Source organism: Vicugna pacos, chromosome 7, assembly GCF_048564905.1.
Source record: "Vicugna pacos chromosome 7, VicPac4, whole genome shotgun sequence".
Lineage (NCBI taxonomy): Eukaryota > Metazoa > Chordata > Mammalia > Artiodactyla > Camelidae > Vicugna > Vicugna pacos.
The window spans coordinates 2,244,431-2,271,561 of record NC_132993.1 but is presented as its reverse complement, the minus strand read 5'-3'; the positions used below and the strand labels follow the sequence as shown (position 1 = coordinate 2,271,561).

Here is a 27,131-nt window from a genome sequence, read left to right as displayed (position 1 = left end):
CCGCGCCCCCAAGAGAGTCTGCCAGTTCTGGAAGGAAGAGACCAGGTCACACCCCGACGAGAAAAGGCCCGCGCCTCCTCCACCTTGCACACAGCCAGCTTCCGCCCTGCGTGCGCGCACGAAGGGAAAAATCTGGCCTGGGGCGCCCCATCCCCACTTCCGACGGAGACCACTGCCCCTTGGGCGGAGCAGCCCAATGCTGGGTGTTCACCCAGACACCTCTAGGTGATCCTGGGTGATGCGGGGTGCGTGGAGCCCCTCCCCTTTCCCCGCTCCGCAGAGCAGATGGGACCACAGTGGGTGCCGGGGGACGCGCCAGCCCCGCCACCCCCGACTCCCGCAAGGTTCCACACCCCCCACCATCGCCTGCCAGCCTGGATGTGCGAGGCGCCTGGGTTCCCGGAGAGGGGGCTCTCCGCTCGCGCCCTGGCGCAGACGCGCATGACGCTTTTGGGGCGTGGGGGGGGGGCTCAATTTCGTGCTTTCCAGGAGTTGTTTCTACTGCGGAAAGGAGATTCCCGCCCGGGCTGAAAGGCTGCAAGCCTGCATTCGGCGCAGTCTCAAGACTCTGGCAGCTGCTCAACCCAAAATCCATTCTGGCCTCCGACTTTGGAGAGCGTCCCCGGATCGAGGTTTCCTAACGGTCGAAACTTGGTTTCACATCTGTTTTCAAGGTTGAGCTCTTCTTGGCTGCTTTGCACGAGCAGCAGCTGAACTTGTATCTGCAAATAAGACAGAAAAGCGTCTCCCAAAGTGTGTCATTTGTTTGGGGAGCCTGCGCTTTGCCCTCTGAGCGCTTTGGCATCAAACTTTCCAGTCCCCGCTGGCCTCCTTGGACCCTCGCCCCCAGGCGCGGACCCTCAACATCTGAAACCCAGAGACTGCACAGCCACTGCCAAAGTTGGCCTAGGCTCCGCCAGTGGAGAGCTAAACTGGGTAGTTAATTAGGACAGCTCGCATTTCTGACTCCTGGTAGCTGGGCAGGTGTAAATCCCTAGGAATTTAAGGGCATTAGCTACATATGTGGGAAATCCTGGTGCGTATCCCATTTCTGTTTCCTAGCCTGTGTTTATGCTCCAGAAGGTATAGAGTTCCTGAACTTCGCCGTCATCTTGGAGGCTGCTGTGTCTTGGGGGATTAACTGATATGAGACACACAAAACCCTGAAACTCTGTAACATTAGATGCAGCACAAAAAGCTGCCTGCAGAGAAATAGAATATTTTTGTAGAGGGCCCTGAGTAGAGGGAAGAGTTTTGGGGGAGGAGAAAGAGCACTTCTATAGTTTGCCTTAACTTTAAAATATTGCTTCAGTGGGCTTTATCTTGAGTGGGCGAGGTGTGCTGGGATGAGGGAACAGGGCAGAAACGAGTTCAGGGAGAGGTTATGAGGGTGACTCTTCGGCCCTGACGGCAACAGTGGGAGCTGCCCCAGGAGGGCAGGTGGGCCTTGGTGAGCACACAGTGCACTGCTATTCAGGGTGACATCTCATGACCGAGCCTTGTGCCCTGAAAAGGCCACCGCTCCTCCCAAGAGTGCTCTTTATTTCTTAGCACAGGAATGAATGGGGGGACACACCCCCATACTATACACTCGAGAATATTGATCAGTTATTCAAGCTAAAGAAACCACCAGCTTCGCTGAACTCAGTGAAACTGATCGATAATGCAATCAAGTCTAGGGCCTGTTTGAATTTAACTCACAACTTAGTTTTGCCCTTTTATATCAAATTATAATTCTCAATATATTTCTATTTGATAAAGGAAGAAAGAAATCAATTTCATGACTAAGTTGAATGTAGGTTTAAAAAAAATCTATCTCCCCCAGTTAACCAGTAAATAACCGCATGAGTTCCCCAGTGAAGCGTTAGCTGGTTGTGATGTTTGGGGGGGATGGCTTAGATATTTTCTTCCTGATAGAAAAGCCTAGACTAATGAGTTATTTGTCTTACTAGCTGTAGGTAGGTTGGCAGGGCTGGGTCCAGGTTGTTTCAGTTAAACCTGAACTTGTCTAAAATTCAGGAAATATGTAGCCACTCCAATCATGTTCCCCAAAGATCATGTGAAGTCAGCGTACATGAGTTTATGCTACGCTAGCCTCTCCATGGGTTCCTGTGGCCTTTAGGGAAAGAAAGAGAAGAAACCTCATGCTCTGTGAGAGAAGCAGGTGTTCCGGGAGTTCCTTTTGAAGACTTGTTTCCCTTGTAAAGATCAAAAGGAAGACAGTGGGTAAATACTAGGATTTCTTCCACTGCTTGTAAGTGATTGTAAGGCTGGGGAGGGTGGATGATTTTCTTTACAGCTCATTAACCTTTTATATATTTTTCTTCTTGTTTCCATGTGCTTTAGCCAGCTCAAGCTATAGATGGCCCTCTTCAAATTCCGTCACCGCACCAACCCTGCTTAATTGCCTCTGGATTATTTGAAATGTGTTGCTTTCTTCCGGGTTGCCGCAATTCTAAGGAGACATTTTCTGTACCGTGGAGGTGTGAGGTCGCGGAAGAGTCTGCACCCGCTGCTCGGTCTCTTTGGTGAGGGCTCTGTGGTCCACTTGGAGTGGAAGTGGGCCCAGCTTCCGGAGGGTCCACATTTTGGTGGGATGGAGAATAGCAGTGAAACAGGGCGAGAGCAGGAAAGGGGCCCCCAGGGCACAAGGTGATACCCAAGAAATCCCAGGTGAGGTCATTTAAGGCAAGAGTCGCCTGGCCCTGGAGAAAGTCAACAGAGGCTGGGCAGCGGGGCCAAGGCGAAGGAGTGAGTTTGGGTGTGGGCTCCCTAGCACAAGTGGAGCGATCCTATGATTTCCCTTTAGAAGTGTCTGTTTTCCTAAGAAACCAGGTTAGGAATGGTTTCTGGACCTTAGTCTCCAGCCCTGCAGACCTGCTAGTCCTCCACGCACCTCCCCAGCCCTCTCAGGCTGGCGCTGCAGCTAAGCGTCACAAGTAGGTCCTGTCCCTGCGGCCTGGACGGCAGGGCAGTTCCCAGTGAGTGGCTCACCCACTTCATGCCCCCCAACTTCCAGGGAGCTTATACCCAGCACAAGCCGCTTCTACTACTGCTCTCATGGCAGGGTCCAGATGGGCCATGAGGCTCCTTGTGTGCCGCCCTCCTCAGCCAAGCCTCCGCGGGCACCAACCCACCCATCAGTCTTCCGGGCGCTACTCTGGGCTTTGGGAGAGCTGGGCACCTCATCATGGCCGAGGTCAGGGAGAGGCACGGGGTCTGCCGTGCAAGGGCATGGGTGCCCCACTCCCCATGACGCTCCAGGCCCTTTCCAGGCCCTCTGCTGCTGCGCTTAACCCCTTCCTTCCTGGGGCTAGTCGGACGAGGTACCCCGGGCCCCAAGTTCCCCTGGTCTGTAGGCCGGTGCGTGGCTGGGAGGTGAGCACACCCGCGCTTCCTCGGCGCCTGCTGGCCCCGCCCGACCCACCCCTTCCTCCGCCTGCCCCTTCATTTCGGCCTTTGTCTGCAGGCCGGGGGCGCGGCGGGGACAGCACCAGGAACCAAGGGTGGCTCTCCGCCAGGCGGGACGTTTCTCTCCGCTCGGTCCCGATTCCCCGGCCCGGCGCCCAGGACCCGGCTGCGCGGAGCTGGCTCTTGGCCAGGGAAGCGGGGCTCCCGGGCCTGATTCTGTCGGGTGGCGATTTCGCTCTCCGGAATTGTTGGGCGTCTCTATGGCGAGGACCTCTACGAGCGAACGCCGCTCACATTGCGTTCGTTTTTTCTCCAGCGTCCCCACGCGCACCCAGAGAAGTGTGGAAAGTGAGGGGACGGCAGAGCGGCTGGAAAAGTTACCCTCCTTCGGCCTCGTTTTAAGAAAACGCGGGAGGCTGGACCAGCATTCAGGCACCCAGCGTCTCCAGGAGCGCTTCCGCCACCCGCAGCCTCGCGGAGATTCTACGTGCGATACTAGCGTCGATGCTATGAATGCACCTTATCTAGAAGCCGTCTTTCCCCTTGAAACTTTCTGACGTCCGCCTTTGTGCAGAGAGCCCGGGAAGTACAGAGGGTGCTTCTCCCCAAGCGGGTGGTTGCGGGCATTCTCCCGGACGCAGTGAGCCGAGGACGGATCGGGGTCTGCGGGCCGCGGCCGCGCTTCACGTTGAGAAGAAACAAATGTTCGGCGTTGGTTCTCTTGTTCACACAGAAAAGCCCACCCTGCGGGGCGGCGGCGGCGGCCGTCTGTCCGGGTGGGAAAGCGGGCCAGCGTGGCTGGCAGGCCGCAGGGCCCGCACCTCGGACCCGGGAGCAGAGACTAGGAAATGCGCCCCCGCCCCACGACCCCAGAAAGCACAGCCTGGCCGCGTCCCAGCCTGGCCGGCGGAGCCTCAAGCGTGTTTTAGAGCTTCCTGAAACAGCCTGTTGTGATTTCTGTTTGAAAGGTTTAGGATTCCCTTATCCTTGGAGTAAATCAACTCTCTGCGGCTCCCATCCAGATTTTCCCTCTCTCCTGGCTGAACCTTCGAATGGTGCCCACTCTCAAGGGGCGATTTTTCTGGAATTGTGTTCAGGTTTGGGTTGGCTCTGGGCAGCCTAAGGCTCCCTGCCGATTTCTCTCTTCATCCTCTTTTCCCTCCTCCTGCCCCTGCAGCCTCCTGCTACAGCACTCCCACCCAGGCCAGTAAGCAGGAAGTGGCCTGCTTCCTCAGACCAGCCTGACCTGCAGCCTGGAGACCAGTGTCCACAGGTTGCTGCCCCCTCCCCCCAAAGTGAGGTATGCCTGGAGACGACGTGCTGCTTTGCAGAGGTCATGTTGCAGCCAGCAACCTGGGTCTGCATCACAGGAGAAAATACAGATGAAGTCCAGCACTTGGGCTCAATTAATGTTCAATCAGAGGCAAAGGTGCTGCAGACATTAGAAAATATTTCTCAGGAGACGGCCTAATTGGTTTTCACGGGACAGGTGGAGAAATTAACCTGAGACGGCTTTTTTGCAGGAAGCAGACGCACCATGGGCCCTCCCTCTACCCACTTGGTGATCGGAGGCCCCAAATAATTGGACATTCCCTGAAGATTAGGGTTCCCAAACTTGCAGGAAAATTTCCCACCGAACCCTCAACACGTGTAAATAGGATGTCCCCACAAGCCCCACCAGCCCCATTTTTCCAGGAGCAGGCAGACTATGGGTTCAATTTCTTGAGACTCGGGGAAGGCCACTGGCAGGTGTGTGCCTGGCCGGATAATTTGGTGAAGACCCCTCCAGTGGGGGGTGGAGGAGAGATGCGAGTCACCCCAAGTTAAGAAGTAGCTTCCCCATCCTGCTTGAGCCTTGCAGAAGACCAAAGAGCCCCCCCATCTGCCTCCAGAGCCTACCCACACCCAGCCCCCTACCTGCATTTAGTGGCCAGGTGACCCAGCCAGCACCTCCTCCACGGGTTAAAGTCCCCGGAGCAGCACCCTGTAACTGTTACTTCTAGTTCAACCTAGGCCTCACTCTGGAGCCTGCAGTGGGGTGGAGAGAGAATAGGACCTGAGTGGGGACCAGAAGACAGCTGATCCAGGCCAGGGGCAAGCCTTCAGGCTTCAAGGTGGCCAGGAGGGCTGCTTGCCCAGACCTTTTTCCATCCCTCCCGGCCTGACAGCATCTCGCTAGCTGCTCCAGGCCCAGGGCCGGCTGCAGCTCCGCAGTGGGCCCCAGTTGCTGGGCGCCCTGCAGCCACCTGGGCCGGCCAGACCTAGGGCATCCCAGCTCTCCCTTCTCTTCCCCTCCTCCCCATCACTCTGCCCATCCTCCCCCAGTGTACATTTATCATGCCATGCTCCAGCACCTTCAGAGGTGCCCTTTTGGATGTTTCTCAAACTTCAGAAATCTCCATGAAAGTGCATTTTAAATGATGAACAGGCATGCCTGTGGTAACAGCCGGTGTTTGGTGGGGTGTCTGCAGCTGGGGGCAAGAAGAGAAGAGTGAATAGGAAAGAGCCAGAAGAGGGGAGGAGAAGGGGAAACAGAAGTTCAAGTTGGACATTCTGACAGCAACTGGAAAGGAAGTTTAGAAAAGGACAGAAAAAAGAGAGGAGGGGAGAAATAAAATTGGGGCCCCCACCCCACCATTGGTTTCTAATTTCCCTTTCAGATGGGCCCAGCTCTCCTGAAAGACTAGTTTGAAGGATTTTAAAACAAAGAAAATGAGGTGACTGTCCTCTTGGTAGTCCCTCCATGGGTTAAGGACTTGGGGTGGGGCAGAAGGTGGGTTTGGAATTGGGGAGAGGCAGCCTCTCTGGGATGTTTTCTCTCCACGTGGTTTTGAAGCTTTGGCTGAACCGTGAGCTCTCCTTTCCTTTCCTTTCCTTTCCAAAAAGGAAGATTCAGTTATAATCCCTCTTGGATTTCTCTTCCCCCACACGCAGTCCCCAGTCATTTTCCAGACTCTTCTGGCGCTGCATGGATCAGTGTCCCGGGGAGAACGAATCCCACCGTATGCACGCGGCTCCCTGCACACGCACACGCGTGCACACACGCACACTTACAATGAGTGTAGGAAGAGGGTCCTGCGCGCCAGCTCTGCATTTAAGACAGGAATCTGCCTGGTTACCAAAGTCAAATGTAAGTGACAATTCCCCTCTCCACCAGCAAGGAAGGCAGACTACAGAAGTCCCTTTGTATCTCGGCAGCTCATTTAATGTTATTTATGCATTTTTGTGCAAGGAATTGTGGGATTTTTCCCCATGGTAAACAATATGGAAATGTTTAAAAATAGCAATCTTCCAGCGCTTGCCCATGTCTGCACGCCAGGGCTCTCGCGGGGCTTCCTCAGATCCCTGAGCCGAGAAGCGACGGGGAAAACGCGAGCGAGCGCGGGGGACGCGGTCGCGGTCTCGCCGGTTTGGGCTCCCGCACCCGGAGCGCAAGGACGCGGCCGCTTTAAGGGGGGGAGGGGCGGCGGCGGGGGGGAGGGGCGGCAGGAGGCTCCTGTCACAGAGCGGCCGCCGGCGCGTCACGTGGGCGCGCGGCGCCGCGGCCATTGGCCCGAGGCACGTGTCCAGGAGACCGGCCCGCGACGTCACTCGAGGGGGCTCTGTTAAAAATAAGAACAAAAATCCAGAGTCAAAGTGTCTCAGGTTGTGCTAAGTGGCCTGGAAATTTCCGAGCCCGCGCGGAGGCCGAGGCGGCGAGGGCGCGCAGACGGCGAGGGAGCGCGGGCGGCCCAGCCCGGCCCGGCCCGCTCCCCCGCCGCTCACCCATGCGACTCGGGTCGCAGGGCTCGGCGGGGCTCGGCGGGGGCGCGGCCGCGGCCGCACGCGGGTGGGGCGCCCCGGCCCGCAGCAGGGCGGCGGCCGCGCAGAGAGGGCCCCGAGGACGGCCGAGCGCAGCGCGGGCCCTCGGGCCTCCATGTGCGTGCTGGCGGCGGCAGGCGCGCTGACCGCTCGCGCCCCGCACCCTCGAGGGCCGGCCGGGGCGCGCGGGCGGGGGCGGCCGGGCGGCGGCGGCGGCGGCGGCGGCGGCCTGAGCGGGCCTGGGCGGGTGTGAGCACGGGGGAGCGAGCTGCCTGCATGCACGGAGCTCCAGCCCCGGGCGGCCGTGGCTGCGACGCGGGAGCCGGAGGCAGCGGGACGTGGAGAGGAGCGCGGAGCCTGGAGGCGCCCCCGGTCCACACTGGATCATCGTGACTCTCTAGCGCCCGGGCGCGCTGCAAAGGCGAGGACCAGACTCTTTTGAATCTCCCGGCATCTGAGCGCCGGGCGACTCTTGTATTGACTCGTGGATTGGAACGTGGCTTTGCTCTGAGCTTGGCCTGCGACTTGTAGGATCCCAGCCCTGGCTGCGGCCGCCGCTCACGCCCTCGGAAGACTCGGCGGGGTAGAGGCACGGGCTGGCCGCGAGAGTCTCCGTGTGCAGAGCGGGCGGGCGGAAGGCTGACTGAAGGGTGTCCCAGGAGAAACAATTTGGGATTTGTTGTGAACAGCATGGAGGAGAATGACCCCAAGCCCAGCGAAGCGGCGGCAGCGGTGGACGGGCAGCAGCAGCCGGAATCCAGCCCCAGCGGCGGCTCTGGCGGCGGCAGCAGCCCGGGCGACGTGGACACTGGCCGCCGGCGGGCTCTGATGCTGCCCGCGGTCCTGCAGGCGCCAGGCAACCATCAGCATCCACATCGCATCACCAACTTCTTCATCGACAACATCCTGCGGCCCGAGTTCGGCCGGAGAAAGGACTCGGGGACATGCTGTGCTGGCGCAGGAGGAGGCAGAGGCGGCGCAGCCGGCGGTGAAGGCGGCGCGGGCGGTGCGGAGGGAGGCGGCGGCGCGGGCGGCGCCGAGCAGCTCCTAGTGTCCGGCCGGGAGTCCCGGCAGAACGCGCCCTGCGCGCCTGGTGCAGGCGGGCCGCTGCCCGGCGGTGGCGGTGGTGACTCTCCGGGTGACGGCGAAGGCGGCTCCAAGGCTCTCTCGCTACACAGCGGCCCCAAGAAAGGTGGAGACTCCGGGGGCCCCCTGGACGGGGCTCTCAAGGCCCGCGGCTTGGGCGGCGGCGACCTGTCGGTGAGCTCGGACTCGGACAGCTCCCAGGCCAGCGCCAACCTGGGCGCGCAGCCCATGCTCTGGCCGGCTTGGGTCTACTGCACGCGCTACTCGGACCGGCCTTCTTCAGGTGAGCCCTGGGGACCCGCGTCCTGGCCCGTCGCGGGGTGGCCGGGTAGCGCTGGCGCGGGAACTTACCCGAGGAAGAAGACACCAGGATCCTTCTCCCCAACACAAAGACACACACAGCGACATTGTGTGCGGCTGACGCTGACCGGGCAGCGGCAGGAGGAGAGAGGGTACAGACTTCTTAGAACAGCAGAAGCACTAGGACCTCCTTCCTCTCTTGCCTTTTGGGGCCTCGAAGCAGTAGCCCACCCCTCCCCTGGCTGGAGTTTATTCGGTGGGAAAGGGGGTGGCTGGAAGATAGGCTCAGCTTACACTCTTCAGCCCCTTCTCCACGTCCTTCCAACTCAGTCCAGACTCGGGACACACGCCCAGCCCACTCCAGACCTAGACTCACCCTAAGACCCAGTTATCCCAGATGTAACCAGGAAAGAAAGCAAGGCTTGTGGCTCTCCCTCAACTGGGGCTGATGAGGGGGTCATGAGGGGATCCGGGAAGGGAAGGGATAGAAACAGAGGTGCCCTCTGCCCTGTGCCTGGTTTTATTTGCCAAGCCGACAGGCACATAGCTTGGAGGAGAGAGGCCTGCAATCCCCAAATAGAAAGAACCTTTCCCAGAGCCTTCCTGGGGCAGATCTGCATCGGAAGGGGCACAGTTCAGAGGGGGTTCGGGAGGAGCCCACGGGGGTGTGCAGAGCTTCTGGGCGTGTTTTTCATAGATCTGTTATTTTAAAAAGCGAAGTCCATGTCCCTGTAGAAACCATCAGTGGCAGTAAATGTGGGGCTGCGGCTGTGAACCGCCATTAGGCGCGGACTCCATTTGTTCCCAAGCTGGCAGCGGACCCCCTCTGCCCCCGAACCCTCAACTGTTTTGCCCAGGTCGTTTACCCAGTTCGCCACACAACTAAGTCACCCCTGGGTCGCCTTTCCGCAGAAATGGCGTGCATGTATCTTTCATGAAATCCACATTTCTCCAGCTAGATCTGAAATTTGCTCCATTGTTCTCGCCTCTCTCCTTTGTTAATATTTAATTAACATATAGGCTCACAATGCGGCCGGCCAGGAGCCTCAGCCGGCTTTGTGCCGCGCCGGAGTTGCTGCTGAGCCAGGCCCCAGTGGCCCGCGGCAGCCGAACGTGGCTCGGTTGCTCGTCTGTCTGGATTTAGCAACAAAACAAAACAAAAACAAACAAAAAAACCCCCAGGAAGATAAGATTTATGTTTCTTGACGTTTGAGAAAGAAGCAACGTACAGTTTTCTTGCGGAGGTTTAGTCCTTTTACCGAGACTTCTTAAGTGCGTTTTTTTTTAATCAAGAAAGAAAAAGAATTAAAAATTCTGATTTTAGGGAGATTTTCTTTCCTTAAAGTGGTTCGTGTCTTTCTGTGGGCTGATTCTTGTGTGCAAACGCCCCAGGACCAGAGGGGTTTAGGGGATGGGGAGCGCGCTTCTCCGGGGAGGGAGCGAGTGGAGATGAAGAACCGGCTCCTGCCCCACGAGGCTGTGGTGGGGTCCGAGCCCGTGCGGGGCCGCCTGGGGCCTGTCGAGGCCTCCCAGAGCCTCCTTCCCGCTCCGCGCGTGCCCCGGGAGACGGGCCGCCACCCCGGGATCCGCAACCCCCGGATGAGAGCCGGCGCCCTCCGCGTGTGCGCCGCGGTGACTGCGCGCGAGCGGGGACGGTGCGTGTGGGGGGTGTGTGTGTGTGTGTGTGAGCGTGGGCGTGCTTGAGAATCGAAAAGGCCAGGAGTTAGAGCCCAGCACCCCGTGGCGCCCCCTCTGCTGCGCGCACAGCCCCCTCTTCCATCGTGCCTTGGGGAGAGAGCACAAGGCCCGGTCGGCGGGGGAGGGTTGTTCTCGGCGCCCCTGGGGCCTGCGTACCATCCGGGGCGCCAGTCCACCCTCCTGATCCGGGTCCTGGTTGGGGGGGGTTCCCAGCTAGTGGCCTAGCAGCCCCCTGACCCTGCAGAGTTGGTTGGGGGTGTGTGGGGTGGGGACCTGGGTGCTCTGGCTGCCGGAGGTATAACCTTCTACAGCCTCCCCCCTGGGGCGCCCGGTAAGAAACTGGGGCCAGGAGCACCCCAAAGTTAATGCATTTATTTCCCAGATTAAGAAACCCAGATGGGCAGTCGCAACTCCCTCCCTCACCAGCCTCTTCCCTCACAGACCTCCTTAGGGGCTGAACTTCCAGAAACCAATAAAAAGAATGCACTTGGCCCCCTTCCCTCTGCTCTCCTTTCTTGGGCCTTTTCCGATGGTTGGGTCTTTGGCCTTATCACCACTGTCCCAAACCAACCTCAAGTAGTGTGGGGCAGCCCAGCCACAGGAGGTGGGGGTGGGAGGTCAGAAGTGTGAACCTTGTGCCCAAGGTCAGCTAGGTCCCTCAGCGGCCTCCTTGGCTCCCAGGCAGGCACTGTGTCCCCTCTCCTGGACAGGGGACTGAGGAGACTTGGTGGGGGAAGGGGTGGGAAACTCAGAGCTCCTTCCTCACCCAGGAAAGGCCATGTGTGCTCCTTCCTGTCCTTAAAGGAAACAGTGGACTTGGGTCCACAGGGCTAGTGGAGGGGGGCAGACCTCCAGACCTGTCCTGTTGTCAGAATTCACCTGACCTTGGCTCCCACAGCCCTTGGGACCTGTGGGGTGTCCCCTGTGGGGGTCCCTCACATCCTGCCATGGCTCTTCCTGCTACCCTGGCTGCCCCTCCCCTCCCCCAATCTTTCCCCCTCACCTCTCTCCCAGCACCTACCCCTTCCCTGTCCTGTCCTGGACAGACCCTCAGAGAGGGCGAGAAAGAGCCTGGCCACGAAGTTTCGGCTTTTTACTTTCCTGTGGGGGTTTTCCTTTTATTTGCAGACTTTCTCACTAAGCCTGCCCTTTACCCTACTCTCAGCCCCTCACCTCCTGGGCCCAACACCTCACTCCCCAGGGGAGGGTCCCAGAGGTAGCGGGGAGCCCTGCCCAGTCTCAAGGCCAGCCCAACTCTCCTCCAGGTCAGCCGCTGGCCGTGGGCAGCCTCTTCCCTCCTGGCCTCGGCCTTCTCCCTGGCCTGCGATGTGACGCACCCGAGGAAGCAGGTCGGCCGGAGCCCTCCTAACCCGCGTTCTCTCTGTCCACCGTGCCCACCTAGGTCCCAGGTCACGCAAACCAAAGAAGAAGAACCCCAACAAAGAGGACAAGCGGCCTCGCACAGCCTTCACTGCGGAGCAGCTGCAGAGGCTCAAGGCCGAGTTCCAGACCAACAGGTACCTGACGGAGCAGCGGCGCCAGAGCCTGGCGCAGGAGCTCAGCCTCAATGAGTCACAGATCAAGATTTGGTTCCAGAACAAGCGCGCCAAGATCAAGAAGGCCACAGGCAACAAGAACACGCTGGCTGTGCACCTGATGGCTCAGGGCCTGTACAACCACTCCACTGCCGCCAAGGAGGGCAAGTCGGACAGCGAGTAGGGGGGCGGGCGCAGGCCCGGTCTCGGTGCGAGCTAAACAATGCAATAATTTAAAATCATAAATAAAGGGCCAGTGTATAAAGATTATACCAGCATTAATAGTAAAAAATCTCGTGTATTAGCAATGGTTCTGCAATATTCTATGTATATATAATTTACAGGAGGTATAAAATCCCAAATATCTGACTATAAAATATTTTTGAGTTTTTTTGTGTTTATGAGATTATGCTAATTTTATGATTTTCTTTTTGCAAAGGGAGCTGCTTAGGGTTTCATCTTTTTTTTAATCCCCTAAGCTCCATTATGGGACATCGGACACCTTTTTTTTAATTTCAAAAGAAAAAAAAATTAAAACAACTTGCTGAAGTCCAAAGATTTTTATTGCTGCATTTCACACAACTGTGAACCGAATTAATAGCTCCTACTTGGCCTATGAGTTCTGCCACTTTGTTTGTGTGGGCTTGGTGAGGACAGTAGGAGGGCCCACATTCCCAGCCTCACCAGAAGCAGAGAAAGGGCCCTGGTGGGGCGAGGTGACTGCCGGGGGTCCTTGGGGGAGTGCAGAGGCTTGGCCTGGGGAGTGACACCCTGACACCAGGGCCTGCCTTGGGCTAGGGGCCCACGGCCGGCCGCTCCCCTCCTCTCTTCCTCCCACCATATCCTCCTCCTCGCTGAGGCCTGGCCTGTGCCTCCCCACGTCCTTTCATCTGTGTCTGTGTCACTCTCCCCTGTCCCTGTGCCCTGTCTGCCTGCGTCAGCGTCAGCTCTCCCACCTCCGGGGCTCTGGGCCAAGGGGCCGGGGCCGGGGCCGGGGCCGGGCAAGTGGGCTCAGCCTGGGCCCAGAGCATCCTGGCTGCTCCACTGGCCATGTGGGTGCCCGCCTGGCCCCAGAAACACAGCTTCCAACCAGCAGAGGCCTCGAGAGGGAGCTGGCATTTCCTTCCCTTCCTTTTTTGTTTTTCTTCCTTTTCTTTTTCTTTCTTTTTTTCAAGTGACAACCTCTGCTATAGATTGCATTCTTTCAAGGTAAATATGTGTGCATGTGTGTCTGCGTACATCGTATAGATATGCTCTCACACACATACACACAAGCAGATGCATGAGTCCACAGTTCTGGAACATGTGGCTACCTTGACTTTTGAAGGAACTCAGAATTCTCCAGGATCTAGAGGAAGGAAGAAAGTGTGTAAATAATCATTTCTTATCACTTTTTGTCTTTTCTTGTTTTTTTTTAAATATACATTTTATTTTTTGAAGGTGTGGTACAGTGTAAATTAAATATATTCAATATATCCCCCACCAAGTACATATATATAAACAAACACATTATCTATCTATCTATCTATGACTCCACGCTGTCTTCTGTTTAGTGTATGGAAAAAGAATTGTGTCCGAATGTCTGTCTGCACCGGGACAGCCCAGCGGTTGTGCCCGGGGCTGAGCCAGGAGCCGTGGCTGTCCCCCGAGGACTGAGGGTGGACTTCTCTTTCTCTGCCTTAAACCTCTCGATTTCACTTCAATAGCAGTTTCACTTTGTACATACTAGTGTAAACCTTTTTAAAAAACTATAAAAACAAAAGTTGTAATTTAAAATTCTGTGAATAACCATCTGCTGCTTAGGAAACTCAATGAGATGACATGCCTTTTTAGCAGGAAGCAAAGCTTTTTGGTTTTTTATTTTTATGTTTTTATTTTTTAGTTTACAAAACATGTGCATTTTACAGTTCCAGTATCAGATATTTATAATCTTATGAGAAATGAATGTTTCTGTTTACAACTGTGGTTATCAAAATTGTGAACATCCCCCCACCCCTGCATTTTTGTGTGTTTAACTTCTTGAAAGTTACATAATAAAAAAACCCCGCTTTATTGTAAAATATTGGATGTCCAAGGTGAAATGACTAATTTTTCTAAGTGTGTTTGAGTCCAGCCGAACTGCCCTGGGCATCGCCCCAGCACTCCAGTGCCCACACCTTTGCCTCAGCCAGAGCAGGTATGCACATGCCCTTTGTATCCAGAGGAGTAGTTTTTTTTTTAAATGATGGAGACACTTTGGGTATCTCATATGTGAGCACAGAACAACCAAAGTAACTCAAGCACACATTTCTTTACCAGAAGGAAGTGCTCCAAAGTATGGTGCTATTCCGTTGAATTAATATTTAAAATCCTGCAGAACACAACAGGTGTCCATCCCCCTCACTGCTCCTGAGCCTGGGACAGCGACTTTCACCACCCTCTCCCCTGCCTGACCCCACCCCATGGAGACGAACTTCCACTTGACCTGAGACAAAGAGGCTCTTCTCTCTCATGTTTTGTTGTCGTTACCCCCCAAAGCAAAAGACTGAACAACATCCCAAGGCAGATGGAGAGGAAAGGACCAGATTTGCGGGAGCTGCCTGGATGCCTCCGCTGGAAATGTTTGGGATTTTCAAGCTCAGGATCCACAACCCATGTAGCTATGCAGGACAGCCTATGTGCGCCCTGCACACCCAACTGCTCTATTTCCCAACTTTCTTGGCTTAAAAAAAGTTTTCTTCTCCCACTAAAATAAACTCAGAGACTAGAGAGGATCATCTATTCTGAAGGCAACCTTTTAGGCAGTTTTCGGTTCCACAATAACTTCCCGAGTGGGAGAATGTTGGGCCTCCCAGCAGAAGCTAGGCTCCTCCCGGGTTTTGCAAAGACACATCCTGGGGCCTCGAGGCAGAGGCTCTGGAGCCCCAACTGCCAGTTTCCAGGAGCGTTAATGAAACCTGATCACACAGGCCATCCCCTGAGTCTTCCTTAGCCACCCCTCACCACAGTTACCAGGGTTCCCAAAGACGAAAACGCACTAGCACAACTTATGTTAATCACTTGGCCTCTCTCTCCCTTTTTAATAAAAAGACAGCATAGCAACATTAAGCAATCATTTTTGTTTTTATTTTTTAATCTGTTTGCAAATCATAGCACTGTTTAGGGGTAATGTATGGCTTTGCAAGATAATGAGTTCCCCGTCCTCAGAGGCATGCAAGCAGACACTAGGCCTACAGTGGCATAAGAGTTTTTCTTTTGTGTTTTTCTTACCCCCTCTGGTAGGGGATTGGACTGAATGAGCCCTTAGACCTTCCAAATGCTGAGATTCTGGTTTTGCTCTGACAATTATTACATTTTAAAAATGCAGCAGCTACAATCCAAGATCATAACTCACGGAGAGCCACTTGGGTGCCCAGCTGCTATCCCTAGGGGCTAGTGGAGACCAGAGTCAGGCCTGCGGAGGTGGTGGTGCTCCTTTCTGAAGTCTGGCTTCCCTGTGTTCCACCTGCACCTCCATGGCTCTGCGTGTCTCAGATCTGGACCCGGCCTACAGCACTGAGATGGGTGATGTTCCCAGCTGGCCCCCTGCCAGATTGGTGGCTGCCCCCACCCCCAGCATGATGTGGGTTTCCTAAATGTTCCTCAGAGGCAAGCACATTTGTAAATGAAGTCCTGACTCCTTTGAGCCGAAAGGGCCCGTCACCCCTAGGCCTGGCTGTGTCCCTCCTGGGGCCCAGGCAGAGCTGTGTCCACAGCCCTCCTTAGCTGGGCAGAGACTAGGCTGACTTCCGGGAGCCCCGGTCGGGAGGACGGTCGAGGCCATCCCAGGCACGCCGGCAAAGATGCAGGGCGAGAGACCCAGCGTGGTTCCTTGGCGCTTGGAGGGCCTTCCTCCACTGGCTGCCGAACAGGGTCGAATAAACAGGGGGCGCCCCTTGGGCTGGAGTCGGAATCCGAGGGTCAACACAGACCCGAAGGTCGCCCAAAGTGAACGGCCAGGGGCTCTCTTTAGGGGCGACAAGGGGGGGGCTCCGCGGTGACACCAGTCTGATCTCCAAGAAGGCTCCATCTTTTCTGTTTTCCCCTCGAGTGAAAAGGGTAAATCGATGGGGGCTTCTGGACCGCCTGGCACAGGTGTGCCCAGGCGGATAGCGCGCGCACAGTAAACACCAGGCACTATATATGCAAATACGCTCGCCGGTCGCGCAGGGCCGGCTGGGAGGCCGCGTTTGCTCGCTCCGGCTCGGCTCAAAGTTATTCTGTCTCCCGCTGGTTTAATATCCGACCTCTTCGGTCTCTGCCCGCCCGGGCAGCTCCCCAAGCGCCCCTGGGAAGGTCCCGGCTCCACCGAAGCCTGCCGCTCGCCTGGCCGAGCTGCCGAGCCCTGGAAGGTTCACAGTAACTGGCGACCAAGGTCTCCGGGGAAACTGACCTCCCCCAACACCCCCGCACCCCGACGCCGCCTACACGCACGCGCTGCAGCCCCAGGCCCGGCCTCGGGGTGGGGACCCTCTTGCCGCTTCTCTGTCCTATCAGGGCCGAGGGCGAGGCCTCCAGGCCCCAAGAAGGGGAGGCGGGTCGGGTGGGGTGGGGTGGGGTGGTGCGGAGAGGGGCGGCCGCGAGCCGGGCGGAGCGCCGGGTCCCACGACCTCGCGGGCGGCATGCCGGGCCGCCCTGCGCTGGGGAGACCCGCGCGCGTGGTGCCGGCGCCGTGAGCTCCGGGGCGCACGCTGGTGAGCCGGGCTGCGCGAGCCTCGCACCGGCCATTCATGTTTTTATTAATAATCTCAGATACTTCATTATACTTATGCCGCTTGCTCACCGAAAATAAAAGGCCAGTCTCGAAATCGCCTGAAATACGTAGCACTCACTAAAGCGACTCCTGGTCACGAGACGGAACGGAGCGCGTCGGCCCCGCGCACGGCGTGGCTGTGAAGCTGAAGACGGCGGCGTGACTGTCACCACCGTCGTTGCTTCTGGCGTCCTGCTCAGCCGCGGGGTGACCAGCTACCCCCTCAGCTTTGGCCCGGTCCCCGCAGAGGGATCTGGGGAGCCTGGAGATGGGGTTCGGGGAACAGGTGCGGCCCAGGCTTGCGGCCCTTGGCGGGACCCCAGCCCCAGGCCTGGGCAGCACATCCGGGCGGAGGTAGGGTTCCCGGACCCCCGCGGGACGCCATGGCTTGCTTTCTGTGAAGGGAGAAGCTTGGGTCCAGGGCGCCTTTCCTCGCCCCGTTGGCTGTCCCGCCCCACCCTTCCTTCCAGGGCTGAGCCCCGCGCTTTGCCCGAACAAAGAGTAGCCGAGATCTGCCTCCCGGCCGCCTTTTCACCCCCTCAGCCTGGAAGGCGTCCCAAAGAGGCCCCCAACCCAGTCTCCCCGGAGACCCGGGAGAGAAGAAGAGCTGAGGGCCCAGTGGGCCGCGCGGCCCGCGCGGAGGGGTGGGGGTGGGGAACGCGGGCAGGAGGGACCCTGACACGGCCCAGAGTCCTCCGTGGGGCCGAGGGAGGGCGGGGGTCACTGCGTGCGCGGACCGTCTGGAAGAATCGGGGCGGGCCGCCGCTCTTCCCATCTGTCGAGCTGTGAAAGTTGGCCGCGCGGTCCGAGCGCGCTGCCTGCGGAAGGGGCCGCCTAGCGCCTTTCAGCCAGCGCGTTCGGGGTTCTCTCCTCCCGCCAAGTCCTTTGTCTGGAAGGGGACTGTCGGGCTCTGCGCCGGGGGTTGCCCCCCCCCCCCGCCTCTACCCCCTCCGCTAACTTCCCTTTCTTTCTTCGCTTTTCTCTCCTCTTTGGATGGGTAATCACAGGCTCCAGCTGCCAAGCGCGCGGCGAGGAGTTGCGGCCCAGTTCCTGTGTCTGCCGCCCCTCCCAGCAGCACACTGGCCGCTTCCCTCCGACTTCCCCGGCCCGGGCCCTGCCCTCTGGCGTCACTGAGGGGCCCTGGCGCGGTGCGTCAGAGTTCCCCCTTTAGGCAAAACCTTTCTCCCGGGATTTTTACTCTCTCACTCCCGTCAACAAAACGTGAATCCGGAAAGCCGGTATTTCTTTAGATCCAGGCAGTAGGGGACAGGCCTGCGTAACCCGGTCACTTGCAGGTTTCCTCCTGCCACGGCTGGCACTACTACTCTGCTCCCGCGAGGAAGGGCCCCCAGTAAACCATCTCCACGATAACCCGGAGGCTGTCGCGTTGAGTCTCAGACGACGCCCTGCGATGCCGAAACACCTGGATGAGCACTGAACAAACTTCAGTCTCTGGGATGAAAGGTGGACCTGCCGGCTTCCAGCTGCCGTGCGTTGGGACCAGACGAGCCTGCTGAGAAAGCGGAAGGCTGAGCTCACGTTCAGACGCCGCAGTCTTTGCGGTCCCTCCCGGTGGCTCGCAGCCAGCTCAGGTTTCAAGTCTTTTACGCAAATACCCACATAGCATCACTTGGCACAGAAAGAAACGCGGTGCTGTGCGGGTGCAGAGTGGTGACCAGGCAGCCCTGCACTCCAGCGGAAGCTCGATCGTGTCACTTACCACCCCCAGAGTCCAATCATTCATCCCTCCAGCAGAAGGAGCACCTACCTAGCAGGTTTCCTGTGAGGGGTTTTTGTGAGGACATGAACAGAAGGCTCCTGGCACAGAATAGGGCTGGCCAAGCGGGCAGTGGACCCGTCGCTCTGCAGACAGAAGTTGTGCTCCGCTCAGCTGGTGCCCCACGCAGCCCAGGGCCTGTGTCTGGTAGACGTTCTACCGTCCAACGAGGCATCTATGCGGTTGTTAGGGAAGAGGGGGAAATGAGAGGAAATTGTAAACTAGGTGAGACAATATTCATATGGTTGTAAAAAGTGGAACAGTAATGGGAGCTGAGGGAGAATGGAAAAGAGCACCACTGGTGGACACGCAGGACTCTAGGCAGCACTTTCCAGAATCACGACCCCCCACCTCCTGAAACACTGCTACGAGGGCCCTTTGGTGTAACAGGGCTCACAAACCTGCACCCATAATTCTATCAGGATCTTTTCCCCAGGCTTTTCAAAAAATGAGCACAATGCTGTGCCTTGGGTTTCTAGAGCAGCCCAACAACTTGATACCTCATTCCACTTTCCATCCCAACCCATAATGACAGCACTGAGCAGCGAGACCGAGCCTCGGCGGGACCACCCAACCGGATGGGGGTGGGGGTGGGGGGGTCTGGGAGCGGAGCTGCCCCTGGCAGTGTGTCCCAGCCCGTGTCGGCCCGCGTCTGCTCCCCCTGCCCCCGCCCCTCCTCCAAGAGTGAGTAGGCATCTTAATGACTGATGAGCTGTTTCGTCTAAATGGTGAAGGGTCTAAGTACCCCTTTTAAATTAATTGCTGTTTCTATAGCTAAAAGCATAACCGGCTTTGATTACATGCTAACTAGAATGACACATAATCCTGGGGTAATTATGTGGGGATAACTTTATAATTATATCATTCAATTTAAGAGGCAATGTGTTGTTAACCTCCCACTTTCACAGGAGTGATGATTTAAACTAAAAATGGTCGTAAATCTGGACCTTTTAAAAAACTTCTCAGAGTTGTCTCTTCATTGTCCCCCAAAGCAGAAAGTGAGCGCCCACTCTGTACTGTCCCCTGTCCTGCGTGTAGCCCACCGAAAAAGTGGGAAACACCGGGGAACCTCAGACAAAGGGGCAGTCCGCGGAGAGCGCTTCCCAGCGCTGACCTGCTCTCAAACGCTGAGAAAGTCCATCTGCATTTCCATTCTAGCCGGCTTGTTTGCGGAAGTAACATCCAACGCCCCTGACTGCAGAGCCCCGGGGACGCCCGTCTCTGAGGCTCCCCAGCTGGGTGTGAATGGGGCCGGGCTGGTGGGGGTGAGGGTCAGAACCCTCCACGCCTGCAGGCGGCTCACTTCCTCCCCCAAACGCAAGTGCCCTCGGAGGGGTGCCCGGCCTGGCCATGACTCCCTGCCCCCACTAAGCCGCCTGGGGGGGGGGGTGGCCCTGGGGTTGAGGTATTAGGAGCCCCCGCCCCAGGCGTCAAGGCCTCTTCTGCCAGCAGGCTGGGCTTCCAAGCAGTTCTGGGAGGTCAGACTACGGAGTCTGGATGGAGGGTGAAAGTGTCTGATTCCTTTGAGGTGATCGAAGGTCACACTGACACATTCCCTTTGGGCACTGAGTGCACCGTAGAGGTTTTCTGGGGGGTAGGGGTGGTTGCACACTGCCCAAAGCGGGCGATTCACTGGCGACACGTCACCTCGCTGGGAGGCAGGTGGCTTTTACACAGCAAAGGGAGCTCTCACCCTGTGAATCCCCGAGCCCCAAGGAAACAAAACCAGTGCGGCAGAGGATGGATGTCCTGCAAACCCACCAGAGTCACAATCCGAATGGCTCCCAACACAACGCACGCACGGGCGTGACCATGGCCTTTGTGCCCGCCTCCAATGGAGGCGTTGGGCTGGCACAGGGCGGCCAGGGAGGCCAGTGCAGACGCCCGCTTCCACGCAGGTGAGAATGTCGCTGGGGGCAAACCAAGGGCTGGGGCTTGTTGCCTTTACACCAGGCAGATTTGCAGCCCCCAACCTTCCCTCTACAGGGGTATTTCATTCGCACCTTTTTTTTTTTAAATGCTTCCTAGTCCAACTTGAATATGCAATGAGGCGCCAGAGCTTTGTGGCGGAAATATAATTAAAGTGGTGAAAGATGTAAAAGATGAAGAATGAGGATGACATCAGGCCGATTTCACACTTGGCAGTCGGATAGCTGGGCCCAAGCCGCGCTCTCGCCACGCAAGGCAGATCAAAGTGCCCTGCCACCGCTAAAAAGGGGAAAGGGGACTTAAGTATGCTAATCCCCAGGACAAATATATTTTAATCTTGTTAGAATACAAGTTAATGCTGCAGCTCCGTGGCTGAACTTGGTCAGGCTGTAGAGGTCTATTTTTATTTTAGCTATGAATGAGGTAGCCCTCCTGGTTTATTCATAGGTAGGGAAAGTAAATTTACAAAATGAACCCCTCTTTGGGCTGCATCACCCCCACCTTGAGCTCCCCTTGCTGGGGGAGGAGGGCTTGGGGAGTTCTGGAGGCTCCCGGGATGGGATGCTCCAGACCCTATTCAACACCCCCCTCCCTCCCTCTTCCTGCAGAAGATCCTGATGGCAGAGAAAGGAACTCTGCTCACTTGGCAGAGAAGAAACAGGGAAACTCTGAAATTAATTAAAAGATTCTCCAAAGCAATCTATTTCCCTTTAGGCCTGAGGTTGGACAACCAAACCAATTCCTCCCCATCAGCCCTCTCACTTTAATTTTTACAACGTCAATTTTCATTACGATTAATTATTTGCCGCTCTCTGACTGTACATCCGGTGTTGCCCTGATTAGCAAGAAGCTCACAGGTTCTTGCCTGTCTAAGTTTCAGTTTCTGTTGGATGTGAATCTGTAAGTCGCGTGTGTGTGCATGTGTAAGATACTAGGTACCCAGAGAAGAAGGAAGGATGCCAGCCTGCAGGGCTCCCCGCAAATAAAAACATCATGGTGAAAATTGTATATGATCGCAGATGTATCTATCTGTACATCCGAGTGTGAGTGTGTGTGAGAGAGAGCTGGGGTCCATGAGGTCACAGCAGGTGAGACATCCCTGAGAGCCCGCCTGCTTCATACTGCTGATGGCAGCCACCTAACAGGCAATTTCTGTCTTTCTGCTCTAGTGTGTGTTAGAATTCCCTCTGCCTCAGGCACAAAACCTGACTCCCACTAAAGCCTGCATCACACCCTGCATTCCAAAGACCCTCCTCTGTCCCTCTGGATCCCGGCTGACCTGACCCGCTGTCCCCTAGAAGAGGCAACTGGCAGGCAGACTAGGGGAGGGGCAGCCTGGCAGCCGCCTCCACCCCTCAAAACACCCTCGGTCTCCAGGACTTAGGAATGCCCGTTTCTGCCATAATTCTTTCAAGGCCCATTCGACTTAGCAAGCGACTTCCCTGCACCACAATCGCTGTAAATGCACAACTGGTCCATGGCAGCTTCCAAAATTCCAGGGAGGAGAGGCTGAATAAAGCCCAGGGGCCCAAAGCCAGAGACCCCGCGGAGGCACTGCCCAGGGCTCCCGCCTCCCACCGTCTCTCTCCAGCCCTCGAGTGTGTGTCCTGCCGCTGGCAGCTTCCTTGGAAGGCATCTAACACTTCCTTTGTGTTCCCTGTGCCAGCAGCCGGGTTTCCCGGCTCTTCCTGTCTTAAAGAATGACAGGGTTTGGGTCTCTTGGGTCTTCCTGTCTTAAAGAATGACAGAGTTTGCTGAGTTCCTACTGTGTGCTGGGGCACCATCTTCCCAAGGCTGCCGTGACAAGGCCAGGCAAACCCGGGGCTTAAAACAATAGGGATTTTGATCTCAGTGCTGGAGACTGAAAATCAAAAATCACGGTGTCGGCATGGTTGGTTCCTTCTGGGACTCCAAGAGAGGGTCTGTCCCTCACCCCTTCCAGCTTCAGGCTGTCACCCCGGGGGCTCCTTGGCTCTCAAGCCCTGTCTCTTGCTCACATGGCCTTCCCCTACGTGCATATCTGTGCCCAAATTCCCGCTGTTACAGGACACCAGTCATACTGGGTTTATGCCCACCTGAATTCAGTGTGACCTCATCATCACTTGGTTTCGTCTGCAAAGACTCTTTCTTCTTTTCTTTTTTCTTTTTTTAAGTGGAGGTACCAGGGATTGAACCCAGGGCCTCGTGCACGCTAAGCATGCGCTCTACCACTGAGCTCTACCCTCCTTCCTGCAAAGACTATTTCTAAATACGATCATGTTCAGACTTATGAATGGACATGACTTTGGGGGACACTATTTGACGTAGTGCAGCCAGGACTCTGTATGTAACGTGGATTCCCTCACGCCGTCTCCCAGTAGGGCCCCGTCGCCCCCTCCCACCACATGGACCCTGTTATTCCCTCCATGGAAGAGTCAGGAGCAGAGCCACGCAGCGGCCCCCGGCAGTGAGCGCACAGTGGGTCCCTGTGAGCGCTTGTGCTTCACTCACCAGCCTCTCCACTTCCTCTGCTCATCTGTGGCATCAGTGACGCGACCCCTGACTTCAGCCTCCGTGTGACCCAGCAAGACACTGTCTCTCCCGCAGAACAAGTCCCACGGAGGTGCCTGGTCAGCTGCGGGGGCTGCAGAGATGCACAGCACACTGTCACCATGTCGTGAGAGTTCCTTTCCCCTCTCTGCCTTGGTGTCCTCATCTGAGACCCGGAGAGAATAAAGTGGAGGAGCTGCTGCGCAGGCTCATGGGAAGCACCTGCGCTGCCGACGCGAGGCCTGCAGAGCCCAGCCCGGCGCAGAGGGCGTTCTGGTGGAGGCAGGCGCTCCCGTCCCTGCGGTGCCGGGGTCCCACCGGGCGCCTGGCCGTTCCCGAGCCTCTCCGGGCTCTGAGCGCACCTGCTACACGGAGCTGCTGTCACTGCCGACGCTTTTCTCGCCTTGCTAACTTCCTCTGCAGGTGACTCTAGTTCACAGGGAGCGGACAAGTGGATCCTGGACTGAGCTTCTCACACCGGGAGCTCGAGTCCTCTTGGCGAGACTGCGAGACGCCAGCACGGAGAACAAGGAAACGCGTCACCACCATGCGACGCACCAGCCCCGTGTGGGCTCGTGCTGCTCGAGGCAGAGAAGCACAGAAGCTTCTCTGACTGCAACGCGTGGGAGAAGCACGAGATGGAGGCCCCTGCCCTGCGCCTTCTCCCAGGACTGGCCGCACATCAGCCTCGAAGGCCCTCCCTGCTCGCGGCTCTGCCCGGCTTCCGTCCCCTGGCCCCTTCAGGCCTGTGGACCCTGGATCCCGACCCTCCCATCGCCGCAGGGGGAGATTTCCCCAGACGTCTCCAAGCGCTCCCCGTGATGACCTCACTGCAGCCCGGTGAGCTGAGTCCTGTCACTGGGAAGGCGTCAGTGAGGCACAGAGTGCACAGGTCATGTCTGAAGCCACTGCGTTGGCAACGACAGACTGGAGATTTATTCTCCAGCAGTCATCACACTTTAAAGCAGGTCATCGGGCAGGCAGAGGTGTGGCTACTCCAAAGGAGTGACCCCGGTGATGGTCGCCTGGCACCGGCATGTGAGGACAGGCATGGGTAGGACTGGGGAGGCAACAGGTCGCACCCTAAACATTGTGCATGTGGAATCTGTGACGGCTCAGAGGGGAAGACTTTCTCTAGTTTGCACAAAGGCATCAGTGGGAGCCCTGGTGGAAAAGGCTGGGAGACCATGGGAAAAGAAGAGGTAAAGGAGGAACAGCTGCCAGCATCTTATGTTAATTTAAACGTAAGACGAACAAAAGTCACCGTAACAGAAGACACCGCCTAGGCCTCTTGATAGGGTTATTTTTCAGCAAATGTTCGCTCCCCTCTCCCTCCCTCTCCTTGCATGCAGTGCACGCCCACCACTTAGATAGTGAGCTTTGGGCAATGAAATAAATGTTGGCAGAGTACTGGCTTCCTTCAGCCGCGGGTCTCCAGGTAGCCTGGACTCCAGTTGAACCCCGCGATGCAGACCTGGAACCGCCCCACAGCACAGCCACCCAGCTGAGCCCACCCCCGGTCAGCCGAACGGCAGTTGACTCGTGGGCCCGGGAGCCTCTGGGTTCTGCAGACCTCCGTGGTGCTGTGTTCCTGTGCTACACTGGGAACAGCCAAAGGAAACAGCCTCTTTCAAACTCCTTCCCTGCCCACGTCTGGGATTTGGGGGCTGACTTCTGGAGGGCTTTCATTGATCACCCCATCCCGGTTTCTATTTTAAATTCCATGCCAGGCTTACGCCCGATTCCGGTTCAAATTCTAGGCCCTTGGAGGTGTTTACAACCGGATCGTCAGATCACCTGCGCAGCTCGTCTCTGTTGCCCAGCACAGAAGCCACCCCTGCTGCACCACGTGCTCTTTGCGGGGCGGCCAAGGCAGACGTGACTTCTCAGAACAGCCATCCGGACGTGACTGAGGCTGGACGCGGCAGTGACTCCCATGCTCTGAGGCTGAGCCCCAGGGGAGCCCGCTCTACAAGGCCCTTTTGTGTTTGGGTGGTGAGACTTCTTTTTGACCCTTGTTATCTGCCCCAGCCTCATGATGAGCTTTGCTAATGATGTTCCCTGAGACATGATCAAAAGAATCCCTGAAACTGTGCACCCAGCTTAGGGCACCCCCCCCACATCCTGGGCACCCCTAAAGGGCCGGGCGGGCTCTAGGGCCCCAGGGAGTCGTCTGGGGCCATCACTGTGACTGCATCACAGCCCAGCATCTCCCCAGCCCCCCGCTGCCTCCTCCCTTCCCAGAAGCCGGAGCAGCCCCCCTGCTCGGCACCGCCTGGGGAGCCCCACCCCATGACAGCCTTTGAGGACGGTTTGGATTTTCCGACTCCTCAGTCAGGCCTTTCTTGAATACAAGAATACTATCTCTCAGAAACAGTTGAAATATCCTAGAGAGGCAGAGAAAGTCCTGGAGTTTTCATAAGACCCGACAGCCGTCTGCCCAGCGTGTGAAATGGGCGGCTGCGGGGAGGGCGGCCGGAGGCTCCCATGAGCGGTGAGCGGAGAAGCAGCCCCTCACAGGCCTTTGCTGAGGGTCTAGCTGGTGCAGCCCATGTGTGCACATGTGTGGCTGTGCACGCCCACACGTGTGTGTGTGAGTCTGCTCGGTCAGTGTGGAGCCTGTGTGTGTGTACAGCCCACGTGATGCGTGCGTGTACGCGGGCATGCCCGTGAGCCTGTGTGTGCGCGCTCACGTGTGGTTGCACGTGCCTGTGGGTGCACACCCGAGGGCGTGTTGTGAGTGTGTGGGCAGCTCCCTGCTTCTAGGACCAGAACCAGGGCTGGATGACCATGGGCCAGCAGGGCTGGGGTGGGGGTGTTAGGACTGACAACTGGACCCAGGCATCCAAGGCAGCACCCAGGACACACTTGCCAGGCTGGTGCCCCAGGCCTGCTCCCAGCTGAGCCCACAGGGTCTCCAGCTCTGGGGAAGGAGAGAAGAAATCAAAGCTGGATACGATTCTGAAAAATGGAAGAGGGTCACTGTTTTTCCTCCTGTGCAAACTCGAACTGTCTTTCTTGGTCTGGTCGACTCCCACCAGCAGCAGGAGAGCTTTTCTAAACATCCGAGAGTGAGGGCCACGGAATGATGGTCACCATTCTTTACCGTCTGCTCACTGAGAATGTCCATAGAGGGAAAACACGGTGACAAACTAAGTAATGCTTTAAAGTGCATTGATCACGGCAGCACCTCATACATCGTTACAAACACGAGACCCTTCCTTTCTCCAACCTGTTGGTGTCACTTGACGTACGATGGATTTACAGCTGTGCCGGTTAGGCTGCCTTCAGTCACAAGGAACAGAAGAATGGTAAGACAGCCTGGCTTAGACAACTCCCGAAGTCGAGCAGCAGGATGGCTTCAGGTAAGGTCTGACCAAGGCTCACCAGTAAAACTAGGACCGTTCACCTTTGTCTCTCTCTTTGCCTTCCTAGGTGTTAGCTCCGTGCTAAGGCTTTCTCTCTGCACGGGTACAAGCTTGCTTCTGGCCAAAAGGGGGGCCTCAAGCTTCCTGGTTCACACCTAGAGGAGAAGGGATCTCCATACCTGGGTCCCACCCTTTGAGAGAGAGAGGATCCTTCCCAGAGGCTCCCAGTGAACATTTCTTCATGCCTCACTGGCTCAAATTGGGTCGTGGGCTTTTCCTGAGCCAAGGACCAGGTGACATGGTGACTGGCTCACCAAATCAGGGCCCTCCCCATAGCTGGGGGTGGGCCAGCTCCTTCCAGGAGGCACTCGTGGAAAACCAGGGTCCTGGTGGGGGAGGCCTGCAGGGTGGGGATGCAGGATGGGGCCCAGCAGAGGCAGACACAGTCCAGGCCCTTCCAGGCCCCTCCCTTCCCTCTTTCCATCCCAACCCTGGCTCCGACCTGCCAGCTCAGTGCTGGATTAGAGCTTGTTGGCTATTCCTCTCAGGACATGTTAGTGTCCGAATAACTCCTCTGGGGTTTCTGGTCTCCACTGTCTCCGCTCTGCTGTCCCACCCACCACTGCGAGCCCCACGGAGGGTCAGGGCATGCCTTTCCTCCCCAAAGCATGATGCCCCCTGCTATGAGATATGCCACAGGGTGCACTGGGGCTCCATTGGCTCCATGCTGGTCTAGTGGTGACTTTCAGGGTCTCCTGTGTCCGTTGGTCCAGCCACCGGCCCGTGGGGTCACTCCCCTTGTCACTGGTTCCCTAGGAACCCATTTCCACCTCGGCAGAGCAAGGCCCTTTGCCCTCTGGGCTCCAGGTTGTCACAGCCAACACCTGCCTTTAGGCACAGGTATAATGGAAACCGGCCAACCTGTG

General features: G+C 57.1%; 1 protein-coding gene across 1 annotated transcript; it reads left to right on the top strand.

The window, feature by feature from the left end:
• Positions 1-7,481: 7,481 nt before the first annotated feature.
• On the top strand, positions 7,482-12,101 carry EN2 (engrailed homeobox 2). Its single transcript, XM_072965353.1, has 2 exons — positions 7,482-8,581; positions 11,699-12,101. The coding sequence occupies exons 1-2, from the start codon at positions 7,903-7,905 to the stop codon at positions 12,013-12,015; spliced, it is 996 nt and encodes a 331-aa protein (XP_072821454.1). The 5' UTR covers positions 7,482-7,902; the 3' UTR covers positions 12,016-12,101.
• Positions 12,102-27,131: the final 15,030 nt, after the last annotated feature.